This window comes from Polyodon spathula, chromosome 17 (assembly GCF_017654505.1).
Source record: "Polyodon spathula isolate WHYD16114869_AA chromosome 17, ASM1765450v1, whole genome shotgun sequence".
Classification (NCBI taxonomy): domain Eukaryota; kingdom Metazoa; phylum Chordata; class Actinopteri; order Acipenseriformes; family Polyodontidae; genus Polyodon; species Polyodon spathula.
In genome coordinates, this window is record NC_054550.1 from 18,907,968 (window position 1) to 18,931,309 (window position 23,342).

General features: G+C 40.2%; 1 protein-coding gene across 1 annotated transcript in view; it reads right to left on the minus strand.

Annotated features, from left to right (window-relative positions):
- The window catches only part of LOC121330000 (gephyrin-like), a 287,319-nt gene that overhangs the window by 13,887 nt on the left and 250,090 nt on the right, over nt 1-23,342 (minus strand). Inside the window, exons 13-21 of the mRNA XM_041276184.1 lie at nt 22,523-22,615; nt 20,541-20,596; nt 19,486-19,605; nt 18,382-18,440; nt 17,112-17,265; nt 15,987-16,108; nt 13,719-13,806; nt 9,476-9,549; nt 7,577-7,641 (exon numbers count right to left, since the gene is read on the minus strand). Coding sequence (XP_041132118.1) covers nt 7,577-7,641; nt 9,476-9,549; nt 13,719-13,806; nt 15,987-16,108; nt 17,112-17,265; nt 18,382-18,440; nt 19,486-19,605; nt 20,541-20,596; nt 22,523-22,615 — 831 coding nt within the window. The remainder of the gene's footprint in view (nt 1-7,576; nt 7,642-9,475; nt 9,550-13,718; nt 13,807-15,986; nt 16,109-17,111; nt 17,266-18,381; nt 18,441-19,485; nt 19,606-20,540; nt 20,597-22,522; nt 22,616-23,342) is intronic.

The following is a 23,342-nucleotide window of genomic DNA, read 5'->3' on the forward strand; positions in this document are numbered from 1 at the left end:
GGGTTTCGGTCTGCAATTCAGCCTCCCAACAGTAGAAGGCATCAAACCAACTCGGGATTTCCCTTACCAAGGTCTTGTGACCATGACAAAAGTCATCTTTTTGAGGGGCGGCACCTTGGTGAGGGGCGGAAGTACGAGTATGTAAATTCCAGCCACTGGAGTCAAGTGAAATTAAGGATACCTGTCAGTTTGGGATTGGTGATCCACTGACTACCGGGGCGGGGTTTGCATACTAAAGGGAACGTGCTACTGTGTTCGGGGTTGGTCCTAAGGAATAGAGGCGGGGGAAAAAAAGGCTGGAGGGAAGTACTTGGGAGTTTGGACTGTGTCACGAACGGAGGCCTTACTAACTTGGTTCTTTTCTGTTTTTATTCCTTTTTGTTTTATTTTTGGATTTAAGCAGAACGCGAAGAGGACTAAGAGGCTTCCGTTCCTTTATTTTTGATTACTCCTGCACTCCCTCCCTCACATCCTTCTTTATTATTTTTCTTTCTTTTTTTCGTGTAATATTAAATAAAATTTTAAATATTACACGTAAATCACTGTCTGGAAAATCCATTTGTACTCACACGCCTCACAGGGACACAAACCATTAAAAGTACATTTGAAAAAAAAACAAAACGAACAAAAAAAAAACCTATACACACACACACACACATATATATATATACATATATATATATATATATATATATATATATATATATATATATATATATATATATACACACACACCTCTGGAAAAATTAAGAGACCACTGCAAAATTATCAGTTTCTCTGGTTTTTACTATTTATAGGTATGTGTTTGGGTAAAATGAACATTTTTGTTTTATTCTATAAACTACTGACAACATTTCTCCCAAATTCCAAATAAAAATATTGTCATTTAGAGCATTTATTTGCAGAAAATGACAACTGGTCAAAATAACAAAAAAGATGCAGTGTTGTCAGCCCTCAAATAACGCAAAGAAAATAAGTTCATATGCATTTTTAAACAACACAATACTAATGTTTTAACTTAGGAAGAGTTCAGAAATCAATATTTGGTGGAATAACCCTGATTTTCAAGCACAGCTTTCATGCGTCTTTGCATGCTCTCCACCAGTCTTTCACATTGATGTTGGGTGACTTTATGCCACTCCTGGAGCAAAAATTCAAGCAGCTCGGCTTTGTTTGATGGCTTGTGACCACCCATCTTCCTCTTGATCACATTCCAGAGGTTTTCAATGGGGTTCAGGTCTGGAGATTGGCCTGGCCATGACAGGGTCTTGATCTGGTGGTCCTCCATCCACACCTTGATTGACCTGGCTGTGTGGCATGGAGCATTGTCCTGCTGGAAAAAACAATCCTCAGAGTTGGGGAACATTGTCAGAGCAGAAGGAAGCAAGTTTTCTTCCAGGACAACCTTGTACTTGGCTTGATTCATGCCAAAGCTGCCCAATTCCAGCCTTGCTGAAGCACCCCCAGATCATCATCGATCCTCCACCACATTTCACAGTGGGTGCGAGACACTACAGCTTGTAGGCCTCTCCAGGTCTCCGTCTAACCATTAGACAACCAGGTGTTGGGCAAAGCTGAAAACTGGACTCATCAGAGAAGATGACCTTACTCCAGTCCTCTACGGTCCAATCCTTATGGTCTTTTGCAAACCTCAGCCTGGCTCTTCTTTGCTTCTCATTGATGAAGGGCTTTTTTCTAGCTTTGCACGACTTCAGCCCTGCCCCTAGGAGCCTGTTTCGAACCGTCCTCGCCGTGCACTTCACCCCAGCTGCCGTTTGCCATTCTTTTTGTAGGTCACTTGATGTCATGCTACAGTTGCTGAGTGACATTCAAATGAGTTGGCGGTCATCCTGGTCAGTGGAGAGTCGTTTTCGCCCTCTGCCGGTCTGTAGCTTTGTTGTCCCCAATGTGTGCTGCTTGACCTTTTCTTATGAAACGCCATCTTTGAAATTTTAAGGATGGAAGCAACCCGACGCTCACTGTATCCCTCTGCCAGTAAAGCCAGAATTGAACCCTTCTTTTCCTCACTCAAAACTTTCCTTTTCAACTCTTTGGGCATGGTCAATAGTTATTTTTTGATTCCAATTACTTTTGCGGTACTACTAGCACTGTTTTGCCACCCAGCTAGTCCTGTTGCAAGAGGATAGTGATGACCACAGCAGTGGTTTTTATACTTTTCCTCGTTAAATAAGATTTGGTTCAGGTGATCCCCTAATCAGTACCTCATTCAGTAGAATGAGGTGTGCCTGTGTTGGAATTCAACAGACACTGGAATGGAATGGCTGCCATACATGTAGAGATGCTGATTTAAGAAAAATTTGCAGTGGTCTCTTAATTTTTTCCAGAGCTGTGTGTGTGTGTATATATATATATATATATATATATATATATATATATATATATATATATATATATTGTGAGCCAGCTCACAAGTTTACCACCAGGAGTCATTCATGGCAGGTTTGGTATGAGCCCACAGAGGTTGCCAGAAATGATCAGATGGACCTGTGGGCAGCATACATGCCTGCCATGATGTCAAGGAGTTAACGGACCGACAGGCTGCAGGTGTGGTTAGGTAGGCAATTAGGGTTTGACTATTGTTAGACTATCATTGGCCTTAATTGGCCCACACCTGTAGCCTGTAACGGCCAAATGCCTGGCTGGTAAAAGGGAGCATGTGCCGCTAGTCTGTTGGGTTGTTTGTTTTGTTTGCCTGCCTGAGAACTTCTGAGGACTATCTACAATAAGATCGGAACGGGATAACGTGGTGGTCCTTTGCATCTGCAATTCCCTGTTCTCTGCAGGGGCTATGAGGAACGGCCTGTCCGCTGCTGAGATTCGCAAAGGGACTGGACTGCAGAATAAGGGTAGGAGAAGGGTTCCTAAAGAAGAAACCCAAAACCCAGGTGGAATTACCTATTCACCAACTGGATGGGGTTATTGGTCCGGTTGGTTTACATCAGCAATTTTGCTTTGGTGATTTGGTTTTTGTTTGAAACCTTGTTTGAACTGTTTATTTTCTTTTGGACATTGCAATATAAGAGCCAGCTGTATAGAATACTGGAATAAAGACTTGCTTTGTTTTGGAAACTACTGCCTGTTTTCTTCGTGTGCACCTACCCGCCCACAAAATATATATATATATATAAATATAGATATATTATATATATATATAATATATATATATATACATCGAGATGTGCTCTGGAAAAAATTAAGAGACCACTGCAAAATTATCAGTTTCTCTGGTTTTACTATTTATAGGTATATGTTTGGGTAAAATGAACATTTTTGTTTTATTCGATAAACTACAACCTTGTACTTGGCTTGATTCATGCGTCCTTCACAAAGACAAATCTGCCCAATTCCAGCCTTGCTGAAGCACCCCGAGATGAGGCCAATTTTCAGCTTTGCCCAACACCTAGTCATCTAATGGTTAGACGGAGACCTGGAGAGGCCTACAAGCCACAGTGTCTTGCACCCACTGTGAAATGTGGTGGAGGATCGGCGATGATCTGGGGGTGCTTCAGCAAGGCTGGAATCGGGCAGCTTTGGCATGAATCAAGCCAAGTACAAGGTTGTCCTGGAAGAAAACTTGCTTCCTTCTGCTCTGACAATATTCCCCAACTCTGAGGATTGGTTTTTCCAGCAGGAGAATGCTCCATGCCACACAGCCAGGTCAATCAAGGTGTGGATGGAGGACCACCAGATCAAGACCGTGTCATGGCCAGCCCAATCTCCAGACCTGAACCCCATTGAATACCTCTGGAATGAGATCAAGAGGAAGATGGATGGTCACAAGCCATTAAACAAAGCCGAGCTGCTTGAATTTTTGCGCCAGGAGTGGCATAAAGTCACCTAACATCAATGTGAAAGACTGGTGGAGAGCATGCCAAGACGCATGAAAGCTGTGCTTGAAAATGAATCTGAACTTATTTTCTTTACATTATTCGAGGTCTGACAACACTGCATCTTTTTTGTTATTTTGACCTGTTGTCATTTTCTGCAAATAAATGCTCTAAATGACAATATTTTTATTTGGAATTTGGGAGAAATGTTGTCAGTAGTTTATAGAATAAAACAAAAATGTTCATTTTACCCAAACACATACCTATAAATAGTAAAACCAGAGAAACTGATAATTTTGCAGTGGTCTCTTAATTTTTTCCAGAGCTATATATATATATATATATATATATATATATATATATATATATATATATATATATATATATATAATATAATGTGTGTGGGAAAAAAATATATTTTTTTCATTTATCTACACATCCTACCCCGCAACTTCCAAGTGAAAAAAATATTCTAGAAATTTGTAACCAATAGTCTTCAAAATCACACACCATGTTTAGTGGCCTGTGTTAAATTGTAGTGATTCAGATTTCATGATAAATTCAGCAGTTCCTGTAGGTTCCCTCTGCTGGGTGGAGCATTTCAAAGCGAGACCATGAGCACCAAGGTGTTTTCAAAAGAACTCCGGAACAAAGTTGCTGAAAGGCACAGATCAGGGGATGGGCATAAAAAAATATCAAAGGCCTTGAATATCCCTTGGAGCACAGTCAAGCCAATTATTAAGAAGTGAAGGTGTATGGTACCACCAAGACCCTGTCTAGATCAGGCCATCCCTCGAAACTGGATGACCGAGCAAGAAGGAGACTGATCAGAGAGGCTACCAAGATGCCAATGGCAACTTTGTAAGAGCTACAGGCTTTTATAGCCAAGACTGGTCAAAGTGTGCATGTGACAACAATATCCTAAGCACTCCACAAATCTGGCCTGAATTGTAGGGTGGCAAGAAGGAAGCCATTACTCAAGAAAGTCCACCTCGAATCCTGTTTGAAGTATGCAAAAAAACACTCAGGAGATTCTGTAGCCATGTGGCAAAAAGTTTTGTGGTCTGACGAAATATGGAACTTTTAGGCCTAAATGCAAAGCGCAAACCCAACACAGCGCATAACCCAAAGAACACCATCCCTACTGTGAAGCATGGGGGTGGCAGCATCATGTTATGGGGATGTTTCTCATTGGCAGGGACTGGGGCACTTGTCAGGATAAAAGGGAAAATGAATGGAGAAAAGTACAGAGAAGTCCTTGAGGAAAACTTGCTGCCCTCTGCAAGAAAGCTGAAACTGGGATGGAAGTTCACCTCTCAGCCTGACAATGACCCAAAGCACACAGCCAAAGCTACACGAGTGGCTAAGGAACAAAAAAAGTAAATGTCCTTGAGTGGCCCAGTCAGAGACCCGACCTAAAATCAATCGAAGATTTATGACATGACTTGAAGGTTGCTGTACATCAATGCTCCCCAAAGAACTTGACAGAGCTTGAACAGTTTTGAAAAGAATAATGGTCAAATATTGCCAAATCTAAGTGTACAAAGTTGGTAGTGACCTATCCCAGACTCCCAGCTGTAATTGCTGCCAAAGGTGCTTCTACCAAATATTAACTCAGGGGGGTGGAGACTTATGCAATTATGATCTTTCAGTTTTGTATTTTTACTATATATATTTTTTCCCCTTAACAGTATGGAGTATGGTGTGTAGATAAGTGGAAAAAAATCCTCCTTTAAATGCATGAAACTCTGACGCATTGACACAACAAAATGTGAAAAAAAGTTCAAGGGGGTGTAGACTTTCTATAGGCACTAGGGAAGATAGCAATTACAACGGATAAGTATTATATATATCTATATATATATATGTATATGTAATGTTATATATATAAGATATATATATATCTATATATATATATATTTTATGATCTTTACATTACCTTTTTATTTTAAAGTATAGTTAGAATGCATTTCCTGGCCCTACTATAAACTAAATATATTAGCTATATTCTGGGATACATTGTTTACTTAAGAATTGTAGCATGACAACTCCCTGCTATACTATGAAAACTTATCAATCTTACTAACATACTAATTAGGCAATTTACACGCCTGGAAATGATTTTCATCGGTGTGTCCTTCTGCTGTTTTAAAAAAAACTAATGCTCAGGACAGCATCTTTGTTGTGTGTGTGTGTGTGTGTGTGTACTATATTTATTATTTTACAAATAGTAATAACTACAGATCCCATGTGTGGTGTTTTCCTTTTTTTTTTGCTCCGGGTGATTTTCAGAGTGGACGACTTGCACGAAGTGTCTGTTTCCTTCAATTTCCCCATCTCCTTTTTTTTTTTTTTTTTGGGGGGGGGGGGGGGGGGGGGGTTACCTGTTTAGTGGATTCATATTTCATTATTCATAATTTACAATGAGGTTACAGTCACGTGTGATTAACCAATCAAAGAGCAATATCGTTGCCTGCCATTTTATAAACATATTTCTGACATATTTAGACCATGTTTAAGAGTATACTACAAACCCCCACTTATTAGAGTACTTTTAGCAAATTTTGCTATGCACATTTAAAGAGATACTCATGTACATGTTCCTTTTATTTAATTTTCTACCTTTAATATTCCAATGTGTGTGTTCTATGCCGTTCTTCATGTTTTTGCATAGATCATTATTTGCCATGCTTACCAACTAACGCTTAAGATGGTGTCACAAAGACGTCCGGAGTGGGGGACTTCAGACCAGAAACAGGAACCAGGAAATAAACGACAGAGAGGTGGAGTTTGGTGGAGCTGAGCGAATGGTCTCGCTCAGCATTTAATAAATGAACAGACAGTCAGAAAATAAAAGGTTTGTAAAAAACAGCACACGGCAAGTGAGGCCAAAATAAATAGACAAACAAAACGAGTAGACACTAACAAAACGGTGGATGAACGCTACACAAAACAAAAGTACGGTGCTGGTGCTTCCAGCACTCGTAGCAATTGATATTTATAAATATGCTTCTCCTCTCTCTCTCCCCCGTTCTCCACTCCTGAACACACAACCCTGAGTGAATGAAAACATGCTGCTTTTATGCAGCTGTACCGAGACTCGATTACTAATCAATCATTCAATTGGCGCCGCGGTACAACTGCACGTGAATTAATAAAGTGCAATTCCCCGTGCTCACATATTACTTTTTACCTGCATGTGAAGTGCTGTGCAATCCTCGTGCCTAAATACAAATATACATTTTAAACACTCGTGTTACACAGACCCGTTTATATCCCGTGTACCAATGACTATACACCAACATTAACATACAACATATAACACAAAATACACACAGGGGCGGGCACTTTGCCACAGGTGGGTAACAATATTAGCGCTTCCACAAAATCAGTTTCAGGAATCAGCCTTGAGGAAGTATTATTTGCTGCACTAGTTAGTAAGCATGGCAGGTAATGATCCAAGCAGAAAACACCAGAGAAGCTCTATAATGGTGATTAGTTGATGGCATTTAATTTAGATTTTCTCGACAACTACTAAAATATATAAAGAGGTAGAGTGTTTGAAAAAAGCCAGGGTCTTGGCTCTGATTGTATCTGGTTCACAGAAGGTCCTGTCTCAGCGGTGGTGCGCTATACAGACCAGCTGCTCTGAACTGCCTTTCTGAAGACAACCTTTTATAATTAGATGGTTCTTTCAAGACTACAAAATGACAACATTTGGAAATTACCTGGTAGGGCAAAGATTAGTTTCCTAGCACCATCGATGTCCACAGTGGCAAAAGTTGTTGGGAGACTGCAACAGAAAAAAGAAATGAACCACTGACACATGAACAGGATATTGCAGATTGAGATGTGACTGTTTTGTTCTGGTTTGCTTTTTTTACAGTGCATTTCTTTGTATGATGTTTGCAATCATTCTCAGTGGTTCTGGGTTTCCATATTATTTCAGTTTTTCTCTAAATCTGCCTTTACCTGGCTTTGCGCTGGTCTGAACTGTCAGGACTGAAAAGCCTTCCTCATTGCAATACAATCATGTGATAATGTAACCATTCAACTCTGTGAGCCCCAGCTACTCTATTTCTAGCGCATGGGTGGCAAACTCCAGTCCGAGTGCCGGAGGGTCTTTTGGTTTTTATTCCAACTTAAGCTCTCAATTAACATAATTTATCTTATTATTTGTTGAATTTGACATATTTAATATTTTTCAAGGTCTTTTACAGTTGATGGTTTTAAAAATGCATTTGATTCAAGGTACACTACCTATAAAACATTTTGAGGCCTGAAGAGAAGTGTTAAATATGTACAGTTAATCAAATAATTAGACCAATGAAGTAATTGAGAGCTCGGGTGGAACGAAAGCCAGAAGACACTGCGGCCCTCCAGGAACTGAGTTTGACACCTTTGTTCTAGGGAGAGAGAGAGAGAGAGGTGGGCCAAATAGAGTTGAATGGTCACATGATTTGAGTAGAATAAGGAAGGCACTTTACAATGGTAAATCATTTTGTGGTAGCACTGCTCTTGTGAGACATCTTGCTCATAAACACAACACATCCAAAAGTGAGCACAGTCACCTCTTCAGGGAAGTTATTTGGAGAGCAAGGGGTCTGAGTGGGGTTCAACAGGCAGTAAATGTCACAGCCGTGCTGATACTTGCTGGAGGGTTCTGTAGATCGGTTCCTAGTGCGATTCCTTCTTTGAGGACTTTGCAGCCCTGCTCCACTCTGCTCTACTGCCTCTGATCTTCAAGCCTCTAACTTCAGTTTCTTGCTTTAGTTGCCAATCTCACCAACCTGACGTCAACGAGCCCTGTGATTTTACCCCTCATTAATTAAGCAGCACGGCCTGACATATTAATTAAGAAGCATGGCCTGTCAGAGATTGATTTGCTGTAAGATTTTAATTAATTAATAGCCATGTACAAGCCCCACTGGTCTGTAGAGCATGTACAGCTCGAACAGCTTTGCAATAGCACATTAGAGATAACATTTAAGAGGGTTGGAACCTAATAAACAAATGTGGCAAAGTATCAGCTCTATAGGAATTTCATATTAAAACTTGCCACTACAAGGAAAATACGCCACTACAAGGAAAATACAAACATCTGTTGTGTTTCCTGACCTATAACGTAGCTTGAAGAGGTCACTATAACTCTCTGTTGCTGCAAGAAGTAGCAGGAGCATGACTATGAGGCAAACAAGACATACAGCTATGGTTTTGCATCACCCTACATGATTAACACATTTTGTTTTATAAAGTCAAATGAAACCTGCTGAATAATGTCACGTTAACATACTGAATTACTTTGTAGTTTTCCATATACTGTACTTAACAAAAAACTGACAAAAAATTGAAAAATTTCTAAGATCTAATATGAAATACTGTACTACTATTAAGGCTTCCTGTAGATTGTTGTGATACCATTTTGTAATTTCTTTGATCACATGATGTTAAATAAAATAACTAAATTATGTTCATGTTGGTTTTGTTTTTAAATTATGTCTCAATCCTCAAATTTTACTAAATTCTATACTTTTGGCCATTGCTGTAAGTTCATTACTGCATCCCTATAGCTAGAGTACACAAAGTGAAATTGGGATTAGGAAAAGAAAACTTGTTTTCAGTCTTACCCTGGTTTCATAAACACTCGTCCGAAGTGAATCTGAGCGTGAAGATCGATATCCAGCACCTGCTTCAGGTAGTCCTGGAAGGTAACAGCATCATTTATAAAGAGAAAACTTCAGCTGTACTGCAAACTAAACACGTCTTTGAAATGCCATGGCTCATTCTTAAAGTGTACTTGGAAACCTTTTAAAAGGTTTGCTCATGCCCGTTTGGTTTGCTGGTGACATTTTTTCACTCTGACTGTGAATCCCTTTTATGCTGTCACAGGTAATAGGGCCCCATTTTCCTCTGTGTAACCCTCGGAAAAGTTTACCACAGTAATTTTAAAAGCTAATTTTGCTTTTAATATAGTTTACCATGTTTTTTTTTTACTACGCTTTATCATACCTCCCTGTGAGTTACAATGCATCCCTATGCTTTACCATACCCCTCTGTGCTTTACAATGCATCCCTATGCTTTACCATACCTCTGTGCTTTACAATGCATCCCTATGCTTTACCATACCTCTGTGCTTTACAATGCATCCCTATGCTTTACCATACCTCTGTGCTTTAAAATGCATCCCTATGCTTTACCATACCTCTCTGTGATTTACAATGCATTCCTATGCTTGACCATACCTATCTGTGCTTTACAATGATTCCCTATGCTTTACAATGATTCCCTATGCTTTACAATGATTCCCTATGCTTTACCATACCTCTCTGTGCTTTACAATGATTCCCTATGCTTTACCATACCTAACTGTGCTTTATAATGCTTCCTCATGCTTTACCATATCTCTCTGTGTTTTACAATACTTCCCTAAACAAAATGTGAACAGTGATACTGGAATGGAGTTGGGTGAAGGTTGTTTTAATAATGGGTGTTTTTTGATTTTTTACAGCTTTAAGGAACAAGGGTACTTCCAGGAATTTAAGAACAATAATACAGTGTTAATTAACATTTATACAGATCTAAAATGTTCCGATAAACTAAATGACCATTTCAAACTCAGCAAAGCATAGGAGTGGATGGCCAAATGGAAGTTCTTCTGGATGTCTTTGTTTACCAAGTAATCACAAGCTAAAACAGTTAAGAAGCATTAAACAGTTAATGAACCCCCTTAAGAAAAGTAAGAGTAGAGAAAAAAAACACTGAACCTTCTTAACAAGGATTACTTTATTAACTAATAAGTTAAAGCTTTGTGAATAGACCCAAGCATACAATGATTTATAAAGTAATGACAATTACAAAGCTAATAAATTAGAATACTAATAAGAACTGATGATTGATTTTTTACAACCATCTCCCTCCACAATCCCAGCTAAAACTAAAACTGGGCTGTAGTAATTAACAAGACGGTTCTGTTTAATTTTTAAGCAGTAGGTGGCACTGTTTTACAGAAACAACAAAGAACATTTTAGTTGTTCTACAGTAGGTTTTACAGTACTTTTCACTCCCCTTAATTTCCATAACTCAGGTATCATAGGTGTAGTTGTCAATATTGGTTGCCTCTCTTGTATTGCTATCAGGTGTCTAAGAGGAACGAATTCAGATCATTTTGATGTGTGGTGCAGATGTGTGGCCTCCCTATGTAACAGGGAACTTCATAAGCATAAGCTGTGATATTGCCAGCGATTCCTAACTTCTGGGGCACCCATACAGTAACTCAGTCATAAGACCTTGATCAAACTGAAAAGAACTGGAGTATAAGCTGCCTACTGCTTTAGCTATAAAACTCAAGTCTAGTATCTCTCTATCTCTCTCTCTCTCTCTCTCTCTCTCTCTCTCTATATATTATCTCTCATATTCTCTATATATATATATAAAGACTTGGAGAGAGACTGACCACGAATCTTTCGCACCTCTCTCTGACTGGTGCTTAGAAAGTATTCTCCATCTCTCTGACTGCTACTGAGAAAGTATTCTGCACCTCTAACTGGTGCTGAGAAAGTATTCTGCATCTCTCTGACTGGTGCTTAGAAAGTATTCTCCATCTCTCTGACTGCTACTGAGAAAGTATTCTGCACCTCTAACTGGTGCTGAGAAAGTATTCTGCATCTCTCTGACTGGTGCTGAGAAAGTATTCTCCATCTCTCTGACTGCTACTGAGAAAGTATTCTGCACCTCTCTCTGACTGGTGTTGAGAAAGTATTCTGCATCCCTCTCTGACTGGTGCTGAGAAAGTATTCTGCATCTCTCTGACTGGTGTTGAGAAAGTATTCTGCATCTCTAACTGGTGCTGAGAAAGTGTTCTGCATCTGTCTAACTGGTGCTGAACAGTGCCTATAGAAAGTCTACACCACCTTTCAAATTTTTCACCTTTTGCTGCCTTATAGCCTGGAATTAAAATATATTAAAATATGATTTTTTTTTCATTTATTAACACATCCTACCCCACAACTTCCAAGTGAAAAAAAAATTCTAGAAATTTGTAGAAAATTTATTAAAAATAAAAACTGAAATAGCTTGTTTGGATAAGTGTCCACCCCCTTTTAAAAACAATCCAAAATTAGCTCAAGTGTAACCAATCACCAAGTTAAGTGGCCTCCAAAGGTATTAAATTATAGTGATTCGCATGATTTCAGGATAAATTCTGCAGTTCCTGTAGGTTCCCTCTACTGGGTTGTGCATTTTAAAGCAAAGACCCAACCACAAGCACCAAGGTGCTTTCAAAAAAACTGTGGGACAAAGTTGTTGAAAGGCACAGATCAGGGGATGGGTATACAAAAATATCAAAGGCCTTGAATATCCCTTTGAGCACGGTCAAGACGACTATGAAGAAGTGGAAGGTGTATGTCACCACCAAGACTCTGCCTAGAGCAGGCCGTCCCTCCAAACTGGATGACTGAGGAAGAAGGAGACAAAATCAGAGAAGCTGCCAAGAGGCCAATGGCAACATTGCATGAGCTACAGGCTTTTATGGCCATGTAGCAGCAGGGGAGATCCGTGCTGACTCTGCTGGTGTGTTCATAGTGATGTAGGAGGAGAGCAGCAGACGTCCAATACCCGTCTGTGAGTCATGGCAGTGACACGGGGAGGTAGGAGAGAGGGTGTGTGGACTTTCCCTCTCTCTGAGTGGCTGAGAGGCAGGTCTTGAGAGGATTGTCAGCCCTATAAAATAACACTGCTGTTCCCTCAGGTCTGCCCTTTTAGACGTGCTGAGCATGCGGAAGCGCTGGTCCAGGATTGAGAACGGCCAGGATAAAGCAACCCGAGAGAAACCAGAAATAAAGTAAAGAGACATAATGGTAGCGGGGAAACCTTGGGCAGACCCCCCCAAAGTATTGTGCATAGGAGGCTGAGTGTAGGTCGGTGACCCAGGTCGTGCGTGTAGCGATCACTGGGGTAACGCTGCCAAGAGCAGCACCTTTTATTTGTTACTGTGTTTTATTTTCCCTTTTTCTTTCACCTTTTATTTTCATTATTATTTTGAGCACCTGCGAGTGCACCCACAGTTTAATTATTTACCAGCAGTGCAACCTGTCTACTACATCGTTATAGTAGCAATACAACATCGTTAGGTATACATGTATATATATGTGTGGGTGTGAAATGGATAGTCAACAGTTATGAATGGAGCAAAGTACAGAGAAGTCCTTGAGGAAAACCTGCTGCCTTCTACAAGAAAGCTGAAACTGGGACGGAAGTTCACCTTTCAGCATGACAATGACCCAAAGCATACAGCCAAAGCTACACTGGCGTGGCTAAGGAACAAAAAGGTAAATGTCCTTGAGTGGCACAGTCAGAGCCCCGACCTAAATCCAATCAAAAATTTGTGACATGACTTGAAGATTGCTGTCCATCAGTGCTCCCCAAAGAACTTGACAGAGCTTGAACACTTTTGTAAAGAAGAATGGTCAAATATTGAAAAATATGAATCTCTGAGGCACTGACATAACAAAATGTGAAAAAAGTTCATGGGGGTGCAGACTTTCTATAGGCACAGTATTCTGCATCTCTCACTGTCACAATGTGTATTGGAAATGTCTTGTGCTGGCTGGACTTATTCTATACAGTGCCTATAGAAAGGTATTTCATCTATAATGTCCATTTTCTCATTTGCAGCCTCAGAAAGGCAATTAAGTATCTAATTTAACTCCAATTAAAACAGACTCTTATTAAATTTGCGAGGTTGCGACTGTGCTTAATTTGAGATGCTCAGTGAACTGTGGCCCTAGCTTTTAACCATCCCTGCACTCCCATAATGAGCTATGGATCCTGACTGCACAGAGGAGCTGTAGTGAACCCCCAGCCTGGCCTACCTTCTCCCCCATAGACACCCCCCCTGAGGTGATGATGACATCAGCGCGGCTGATTCCCTCGTTCAGAGCGTTGAGAAGGTCGTCAGGACTGCGGGGGGACAAGACAAAGTGAAAGACTTATTATTAGACCCTAGAAACAATGTTTCATCAATACTATTACTAGTATTTTGAAATACTGAGAAACTTCATAAATTCAGTGAGAAGGACAGACAGCTCATTACAGTCTTTTGCATATTTTTTAAAGGGGAGATGATTATCTATTCAGGGATATCAAGATATTTACTGAGCATGTAGTCTGGGTGAGCTTATCTGGCAACAAACTCCCCATCTCCAGTGTTACTGCTTTCCCAGAAAAAGGAGAACATTTTGGGGTACCATTCTACTTGTGATTTGAAATGCTATTTAAAATCTTCAGTCAGTTTTAATTGAAACAAACTTGGATAACATGACTTCCTTACAATAAGAATTTTTAACATAAACATTTTGTTTCTTTTTCTGAAATACACTTTATAATATAAATTCTCTTAGCTCTTCCTTTTGGATGCAACCCCCACTTGGAGATAAGAATCAATAACAATTAATTTGGAGGCAGTAGCGTAGTTTTCAGCTGCAATGCAATAAAGGTGTTTTGGGAGAGAGATGGTAATCAGTTTTATCAGGACTGCTGATCTTTGGCTTCAGCTCACTTCAACACAGACCTCTGTTAAACTAAAAAGCACACAAGGACCGACAGCAGTGTGCAGTGGAAACTGTGTTTTTGTGTAGAAATTTTCCACTTACCAACACAAAGTTGGGGGAAGAAGTGAGAGTTTCCAACAACTAGAGGTAATGTCTCAAACGACCACCGGAAAAGAAGCTTTGAATAATGATCCGAGCAACAGCAACAGAGAATGACAGAGAACATGTATGACAGGATATTAAATGGGGAACAGCTGTAATATTAAGAATGTCTGCTGTTTAGATTATTAAAGCAGTACCTGTTGTATTTGCATATATCACCCCAGATTTATGAGGGTCTGTTCACATTCTTTCCACTGCAGCTGTGATCAATAAATCAATACTTAGCTACCAATTTCACACTTCATGACCGACTTCTATTAACGGAGAAATAGTTTATGATAGATCTCCCCATTTGTTCTATTTTATTTTAGTCATTTTCAACTAACTAGTTATTACTCAAGCACCTTGCTTATCTGTTAGACCTTTTTACAAGTACAAATACTCAGCTCTCTCTTCACATCCATCTCCGCTAACCTTTTAACCATTCCGCAGGGTAATACACAGCACGCATTAGAAAAGTTCTGATAGGAATTGTGTTTGAAGTAATTACACTACAGTAAAAGTGCCAGATTCATTTGTTTGGTGGGAACTTGTAGTACATTGAAAGTGAGTAGGCTCAAATTTCATTCTGTTAGGTTTTTTTTTGTTTTTTTTGACGACCCCCTTATCTTTTCATGATGTTTGCTTCTTTTAACTATCGAACCAGTTGCATTTTCTCACTTTCAAGTGTTTTACAGAGCAAAGACACGTTGGCTGCTCTAACCTAGGCTGCACATGTTTATGTCTGGCAACTTGAACTGAAGAGCAGCTCCTGAACTGATAGTCAAAGCTCCTTGAAACACTACAAATGAGAAGATACAACTGGAAGCCTCCTGCTCTATGAGCCACCGTGGGCTTTGACTACTGTGTGAGTGATATACCTGGAGCAGCAATGCAGTACGCTATAGGGCGGAGGCCTTTCTGTGCCTATTGCAGTTGTTTTTTAGTAATATGGTACATGAAACTTGGCTGGGCAACCTGGCTTTAAAATTGTTTTTGCAGGGAAAGATAGACACATCTCTGAGCTGAGATTGGAAGATGTCCTCCTTGGAACAACGTACAAAAAAATTCCTATTAGAAGAATGGGATCTGCTGTATAAATAAACTAATCCAGTTACAAAACAAAAGTTGAACAAGATGTGACTATACCTGCCCATCCATGGTGCTTTACTGTCTCTTATAGTGAGTATCAGCTGCTCATTACAGTGCAAGAGCAATACCTATGGGCAGGGTAATATCAATGCAACCTGCATTGGCACTCTGGCAGTGCGAGTCTGAAACAAGAGGCAGATTTTAAATGTAGGCATGAAGGGGGGCTGGAGGGTAAGCAACATATAGTTTTTGACCTATCTTTTGACTTTCAATGAATTGTAGACTTCAGATTGAACTGGTGGCAGGCAGGCTGCCCCAGTTTGATACAGGAACGAGGAGGCGCAGTGTGTGACGTACTTGTCTCCGACGATGCCCAGGTTGATGGTTGGGTAGCCGTGCTCCTGGATGGTGGCGAGGAGGGTGGACCGGTTACTGTCCCGGATCTTGCCTGGGCGGAGGTCATCCTCTGGATTCAGCAGCTGCAACACAAGCATATGCAACCTGGTTACCAACACACACTGAGCTAAAGCAAATACTGTGGAGCTAAACCCTTCCCTGTGGTTTCAGACAATCAATAAAACATGTAGCCATCTAGAATCTACTAGTTAAGTACATAGTATAACTTGACAATACAAGAGATAATGAACAATAATGTGTTTAAAAAGGATCATATACAGCACTTCAAAGTTTGCATACCTCAATGTTTGGGGATTCAAACTGTTCATGACAACACTGTGCCGGAATATTTATTCTTTCTTGATTATAGTAAAAAAAATCTAGCCGATTTCACCTGGTTTTTTCATTAAATAATTCTACCCGATTTTTAAAAAAGCATTCACCTGAATTTGGAAAAAAAATTCACCTGAAAATCAGACTCCCTAGTAACATTTAATGCATTTATCTAATTTCTACGAGTAATTCCACAAAGTGTCTTTCTCCATCTTGTCAGAATGCTTTACTTTGTGTCTGTGTATTAGTACTTTGTGTCTGTGTATTAGTGGCTTTGTTTGTGTTTGGGTCCACAGTCGTAGTCCATGCACTGTTGCTGCTTCTTACTTCTTAGTTTGTAAAATAAGTAGTTCAACAACAGCACTGGCAGGCAGTACCTTGCACAGAAAACAACTTTTAACAGCTTGCCTTGGAGACAATCAGGAGCCAACATCGTACTTAACTGTATGTTTGTACAGAGTGAGGTCTTGATCACACGTACTAACACCTATTCACTGAGCCCGTATTACAGTCTGGATTATTACCGAACGCCCCCCTTATTATAATGCAGACGTGTTCACTTGCTGCAATACATGCTAATGTGCCCCAACTTGGTATTTCACTGTGCTTACCTTGTCAGAAAACCAGATATATGCACACATTGATTAAAGGCCAAACAGCCAAAATAAATCTTTTTTTTTTTTTTTTTTTTAATTAACCTTTCTTTTTTTTCTTGACCGCTACTGGATGGAATGTTCCGACTCCGTTATTTACCTCATTTCCTGTTGACATGACTGCCACCACTGGGAATTTCTGAACCTCCACTTCTGTGACCCCCACTGTTGCTAGGAGACCAATCTCCGAGGGGCCCATGTGGGTTCCTTTCGCCAGCACACACTCCCCTCTCTTAATGTCATGGCCTATGGGTCTAGAAAAGACAAAATAATTAAAAGATGAACATGCAGGATGATTTATGGCAACCCAGAGCTTAATCCTGGGTTGTAAGTTTTAACATAGAGGGTTAAGGGAAAGCAGCTCTGTGCTGCACGAATAATTGATATTATTGATCTAGGTCACTAAGAAAGATATTACCCAAGTGGTAATAAATATTCTTAGGGTGGTAAGCATGCGTAAAATAGACATTCTAACTCCTAAATTAACAGAAGCCTAGCAGTTGGATCCCAATGTAAAATAGAGAAATTAAAAATACAAGGAGATAAATACAACCCAACCCTCGTAAGATCTCATATGTAGCTGGCAATAGTAGCAATGGCTTTAGAAATGTCCATTTTAATTGGCTTTTGCTAATATGATCCCTTCATATTTTCTCCAAAAGGTGCAAGACTATGAAAGTGAATGCACCATGTTGGTCCGAATTTATTACAGCCCCTCCATTTAGTCCCTTTGGTATTTGGCTAAGTCTGGTGCATCTATAACTTGGAAACTCAATCCCAAAATCTTAGTAAATCTGAAGAAGCTTCTTTTAGTTCAAGTGTCACTGTACTCAGATCTCTATGGCATCGTGAATGGGAGAGAATGAATCTGCGCTGCAAAGTTACCTCCCATCCTAGGGGGCGCTAAGTAAGGCTGGAGGTAAGCCTTCACAAGGATGGGCCGACTTGATAGTCGGATGAAACCAGAAGTTGGCAGTCTTGGTGATAGGTTGTTGCTGTAAGTCTGCTAAAAAGCTCTATTGTGAACAGCTGTGGTGCGTGTGTCGTTGTGCTGATCACGGGGAGGAGTCTGACAATACAAAGGAGGCGCAGCTACGTGAGCACAGCCCCTTGCACTGAAATAAAACAAGCTGGAGTGGACACTGATTGGGAGCCGACGCTAACAAGCCAGCACAATCACCCAGGATTTCAAAATTGCCACAACACCTCACACTGGCACTGGCAGCACCTGCCTTTTAATGAGCACTTGCATTATTGTTGGAAAATCAACTGTATTGTAAAAAAAACCCCTCTGTTTGGACATCAGTTCATTCCTGCACCACTCCCATCCTGACAGGCATTCATACAGAACAGAAGATCCGGACACTAACCTGATGTCCTGTCCTGGCCTTGCTTGAACCAGAATCCGAACCTCCAGCTCCTCTGTACCCTGCAAAACAAATATTCCCGTTGCACATGCATGACTTTCAACTGCACAATATCACCACTGCTCCGTCCAAAACAATGCCCAAGTCTTAGCTGTCAGAAAGGCTCACAATGTTTAAGAAAAACAGAATTGTTTTGTTTAGGGGAAAAATACACCTTACTCAGGGAGATAGTAATTTTAAACTCATTTTATAGACAACTTATCTACAGTTCAAATTACTGTGCATCAATTTAGCAGTTAAATTAAGTTTTTTAGATACAATTTACTCTCTCTCCCCTGAAGGCCTGGTATTATCTGCTGCGTTTCTTTTGTGAAGTCAATCCACACTGTAGGGCAGAGAAACAACAGACAGGCTCCTTTTGTTTCAAGTTTCATAAAAGCAGACAGATTGAGAACTGATTAGCAGTAGGAAGTCTTTGGTTTGACAGGACCTATGTCTGAAGGATGATTTGATGCAGTAGAGAATGTCACCTGCAGTATCATCAAGATTGCTCATGGTTCCTTTACTCATCACAACACATTTTTACTTTCTTACCCTAAGATATATAAGAATAAACTAATTAATGGATGCTAGTTAAAAAGTAAAAACCAAATTACCTAATTACTCCCTGAGTACAGTTATGAACGAGTGAATCTGACCTACAGCACAGGAAGCAATTGGATAATGGGAAGCGACATCATTATGTATTTAAAATATAAAATAGGACAAAACAAAAGATTCTTAAAACAAGAAAAGGGAGGGAAGGGCTAATGTGGCTAGTACTATAATGAAAATATATTTAAATGTTTTGGCTATTGCTCCTTTTAAGAGAGTCTACATTCAGGTCAAATTATATTGAATCAAATTGATTATATTCCTGCACATCTTATCCTGTGTAGGGATGTCATCCTGTGCATAAAACACTGCAGCAGTTGGAGAAAACAACTATTTTAATAATAACAGCCATAAGATCAAATTGCAGAGTTTCAGCAGAACTGGTCTGCCATACACAAGGCAACTTCTATTCGATTCCTTATAAATGAACTGCATTAAAAGGAAAGGACTCACGTCATCTGATTCTCGCAGAAGCTCCGTGTCTTCTACCTGCACCACTGCGTCAGCGCCACAGGGGATGGGGGCACCAGTCGTCACACGCATCACCTGACCGGGCATCACTGTGTGAGTTGGCTTTAGAACAGAACACAACGCATCAGGTTATACCCCAAAGAACACAAAGAATTCAGAACAAGAGGAGGCAGTCTGGCTCATCAGTGCTTATCCGGTTCCTAGTAGCTGGTTGATCAAGTCTGGTGTTAAATGTTCCCAGTGATGTAGCATCAACACCATGGCTTAGCAACTGTGATAAGCTGGCTCATGTGGTGACGTCAGACCAGGAACAGAATGGACACAAAATGTTTAGTGAATGCGCTGTTGCACTGGTTTATTATAAAATTAACAAATAAAAAGGTTGAATAAAAAACAGAAACACTGAACAAACAAAACGGCATGATGGCCAAAACAGACAAAAGGAACAAACAAGTATCGTGCTGGTTTCATGCCAGCACGAGTAGCAATGGTTATGATCTATTTTTAGTTCTCTGTAACTCACGTCACGTTCCGCCTCTGAACACACTGACCCATGATCACCCTATTTATACACTTGTGGCACCTTAATTAATCACTGAATCATTTATTCAATTCACGGCTCCAGCCACATTCCCACAAGTTTTTACAGGGAGGATTTGAACTGCCTACCTGTCACGACTATTCCACACACACACAAACCCACATCCTTGTGCTTACATACCAATATACATTAACTTCCTCATGATACATAACCCAAACTATACAAAATAAATAAAAAATACACCATGGGGCGGGGGTACCCGTCACAGTAACCCACTCCATAACCTATAAAAAAACAGGCATGGTCTGTTCAATTAGACCTAAAGTGAATAGATTCAGCGCTGTTTAAATATTAAAAGATGGGGACGTTGAGGAAACTCTGAGTGTGTGTGTGCAAGTCTCTCAACTGTTAGTGTAACATAACAATATAGATATCAGAGGGACAGCACTTTGAACCTGATGGAACTGCAACAACCTGAACGTAGAACTGATCTCACCTGCTCACCAGCCTGAGATTCCCCGATGATAAAACGATCCCCTGGCCCATCAGCAGCTGGAAAAAGTTATAACGCGTAAACCTTACTTTTCATCAGAGTTTTTGTTTAATTTATTACTCTTACGTTTATGTTTGCAATCATTCTGCATGACTCTGGACTCTGCTGCTCCCATACAGAGTTCTTGTTCTTTTGGAGCTGTGAGCTTGCCTGGACCCAGAACCACGCTGCATGAGTGTAAACTCCATAAACAAGTCATGTCAAAAGTCAACTGAAATGACATCTTAAAGCTACGGACTCGAACTGTTCTTAAATTCTGTTTACAGAGCAGCATTACCAGCAATGGCTACAGGATAGATCTCATCTGGCACTGACATGACAAGAAGGAAGAAACACTAAAAAGAGATAATAGGAAGAAAAGAAAAACCAGCAGCAAACACGAATAGGAATTTCTAATGGTATTTTACTTAAAATTGGGTCAGGGGTAATTAAATGCTTACTAGATAACTTGGCAATACCTTATAGCAACCATTATTACTATTGGCAGTGGCCTGGTCAACTTCAATTCAAAAGCAAAAGTTTGCTATCTGATTGACATTGGTGTTATTTTAAAACAGAAAGCTGTAGTGCTGCTGTCACACTGATCTGAGCTAATAAAAACCCGTCCTGAAATAAAAAAAGCAGAGAACTAGTCTTTGGTGGTCCCTCAGGACTGGAGGCACAGCAGCTTCTGTGCAACACAGCAAAAGGTCAGAATGATTCATGGTCTACTAGGAACATGGTGTCTAAGCAATGAACAGCTACATTCACTTTACATAGTGGTACTAATTGCAATACAGCACATAAACTGGGAACTGTACATATTTGGTGATTGTGAATTTAAAGAGAGAGAGAGAGAGAGAGAGAGAGAGAGAGAGAGAGAGCCTCAATCCTGACCTAACGACCCCTGCCTGCCATTTAGTCCTTGGCCTCTCTCAAGCAGAGGCTGAAAATTCTGCTGAAATTTAAAAACTCAGTGACTATAGATGAGAAGAATGAGAGGCTACTGAATTAGTCTGCTGCACCATTTAGCTTCCACAGAATCTCTTTGCGAGTAGTAAAACAGCATGAAGTTGTTTAAAATGCATTTTAGTGGTTTAAATAAAAGAGGTCTAAGAATTCTCATTGGCTACACTTACTTAGATGTTCAGAAAGTTGCACAAGGACAGCTACAATGGTCATATTCTGTCATGATGATGATACTGTAGTACCACATCACAATGACAGTGATACTGTGGCGCCAGGCAGTGTGCTAGTATATCAGGACCACTGTACAATGTTTGTCAACTCAAATCTATTGTGCTGCGATTGCTGGTAATGTGGTGGTTGACATTTCCTTGTGGTGACGCACTGGGATTATATACTAATGCACAGGAAACTAGCAAACTACAAATCAGCCCCTAATCCTTGATAACCTGCCTGAGATGAGCAGGAGCTGAATGTAATCCCTCCACACAGTGCAGAGGAAGACGAAATCTAAAATACATCAAAAATGAACAAACATCCAGTATCTTCACTGGCATATCTTCACAGGTATGAATGGCTACTTGTAATAGCACTGTATAATCACGCAGATAGACGCATGAGCTTATACTTGGGTACACGCTGTTTTCTTTGAAAATGCAGCTCCTGCTTTGGTTTCACATGTAAGTCTGTGTGACTGTGTCCGAGGAGAAGCACCCCCATTGCTGAGGAGAAGTGTAAACACAAGATGTGGGACTGAGACGCATATAATGCTGAACAGACAGTTTAAGAATGCATATCATGTGCTAGCAAACAGATCCTAAATGAAACTGAATGCAATTTCATTGGGTATAACATGTTATTTTACATTTCTATAAGATTTTCACGTGTGCTTTAATCAGTGATAAGCGCTTTCCACCTATCTGCACAGTCACATGGTATTCCCCTGGTGTTTCTCACACTTTCCTGTGTGAAAGTCTCACCTCGTACAGCATAGCCATCCTTGACGGACGCTGGGAAGGGGGGCAGGTTGTCCTTCGCGTACACATCCTGCGCCAGGACTCGGCCCATTCCATCTGGCGGGGGGAGAGAAGGGGAGATGTATCAGAGATGCACTGCAGCAGCTCAGTCTGACGCTGTTAAACTCTGTTCTCCATGAATGCAGTTCATGTGTATATGTGATGTATCCTATTAGCAGATATGACAGAGCCTTGATATCTGTCTGAAAGGAGAGTGAACAATTTTGGAGGACGTGCCTGATGTTGGAAAGAGGTTTGCTTTCTAGTGACCACGCTGTTGGAATAAGTCTATACTCTAGAAGTCTAGAATTGGCCAACTCAACAAGCCTTCAGTTAATAACAGGTCTAGTTTGTGTTTACAATGCTTATATAATCAATTGAATGATTTGATTATTTAATCTGAATCGTTCCCTGTAATAGGAACTTTACATACCAGCAGCTTCCAATCTCACGTGAAGAAGAGACCTTTGAGGTCCTTAAAGCTAGTGTAGCTAAACATCAACAAAAAGACTTGCCTTTAGACCAGCATGTTATTCTATTTTACTGCCTAGTATGAATCCTCAGGACTTTTATCCACTAATAAGGATGCCATTTAGGGTGGCGCAACCTCTCATCAGACATGTAAGAAGAACATTACAACAGTGAAAAAGCATACAAAACTGGTCCTTTAAAGGGGAGTCTAGTTGGGCTTTTCAATAATGACAGGTTTGGTTGCAATTGCAAATACAATACTTTGAATGTGTGCTTCCCTTTACTTGATAAAAGCTGTCCACATATTGTGCCT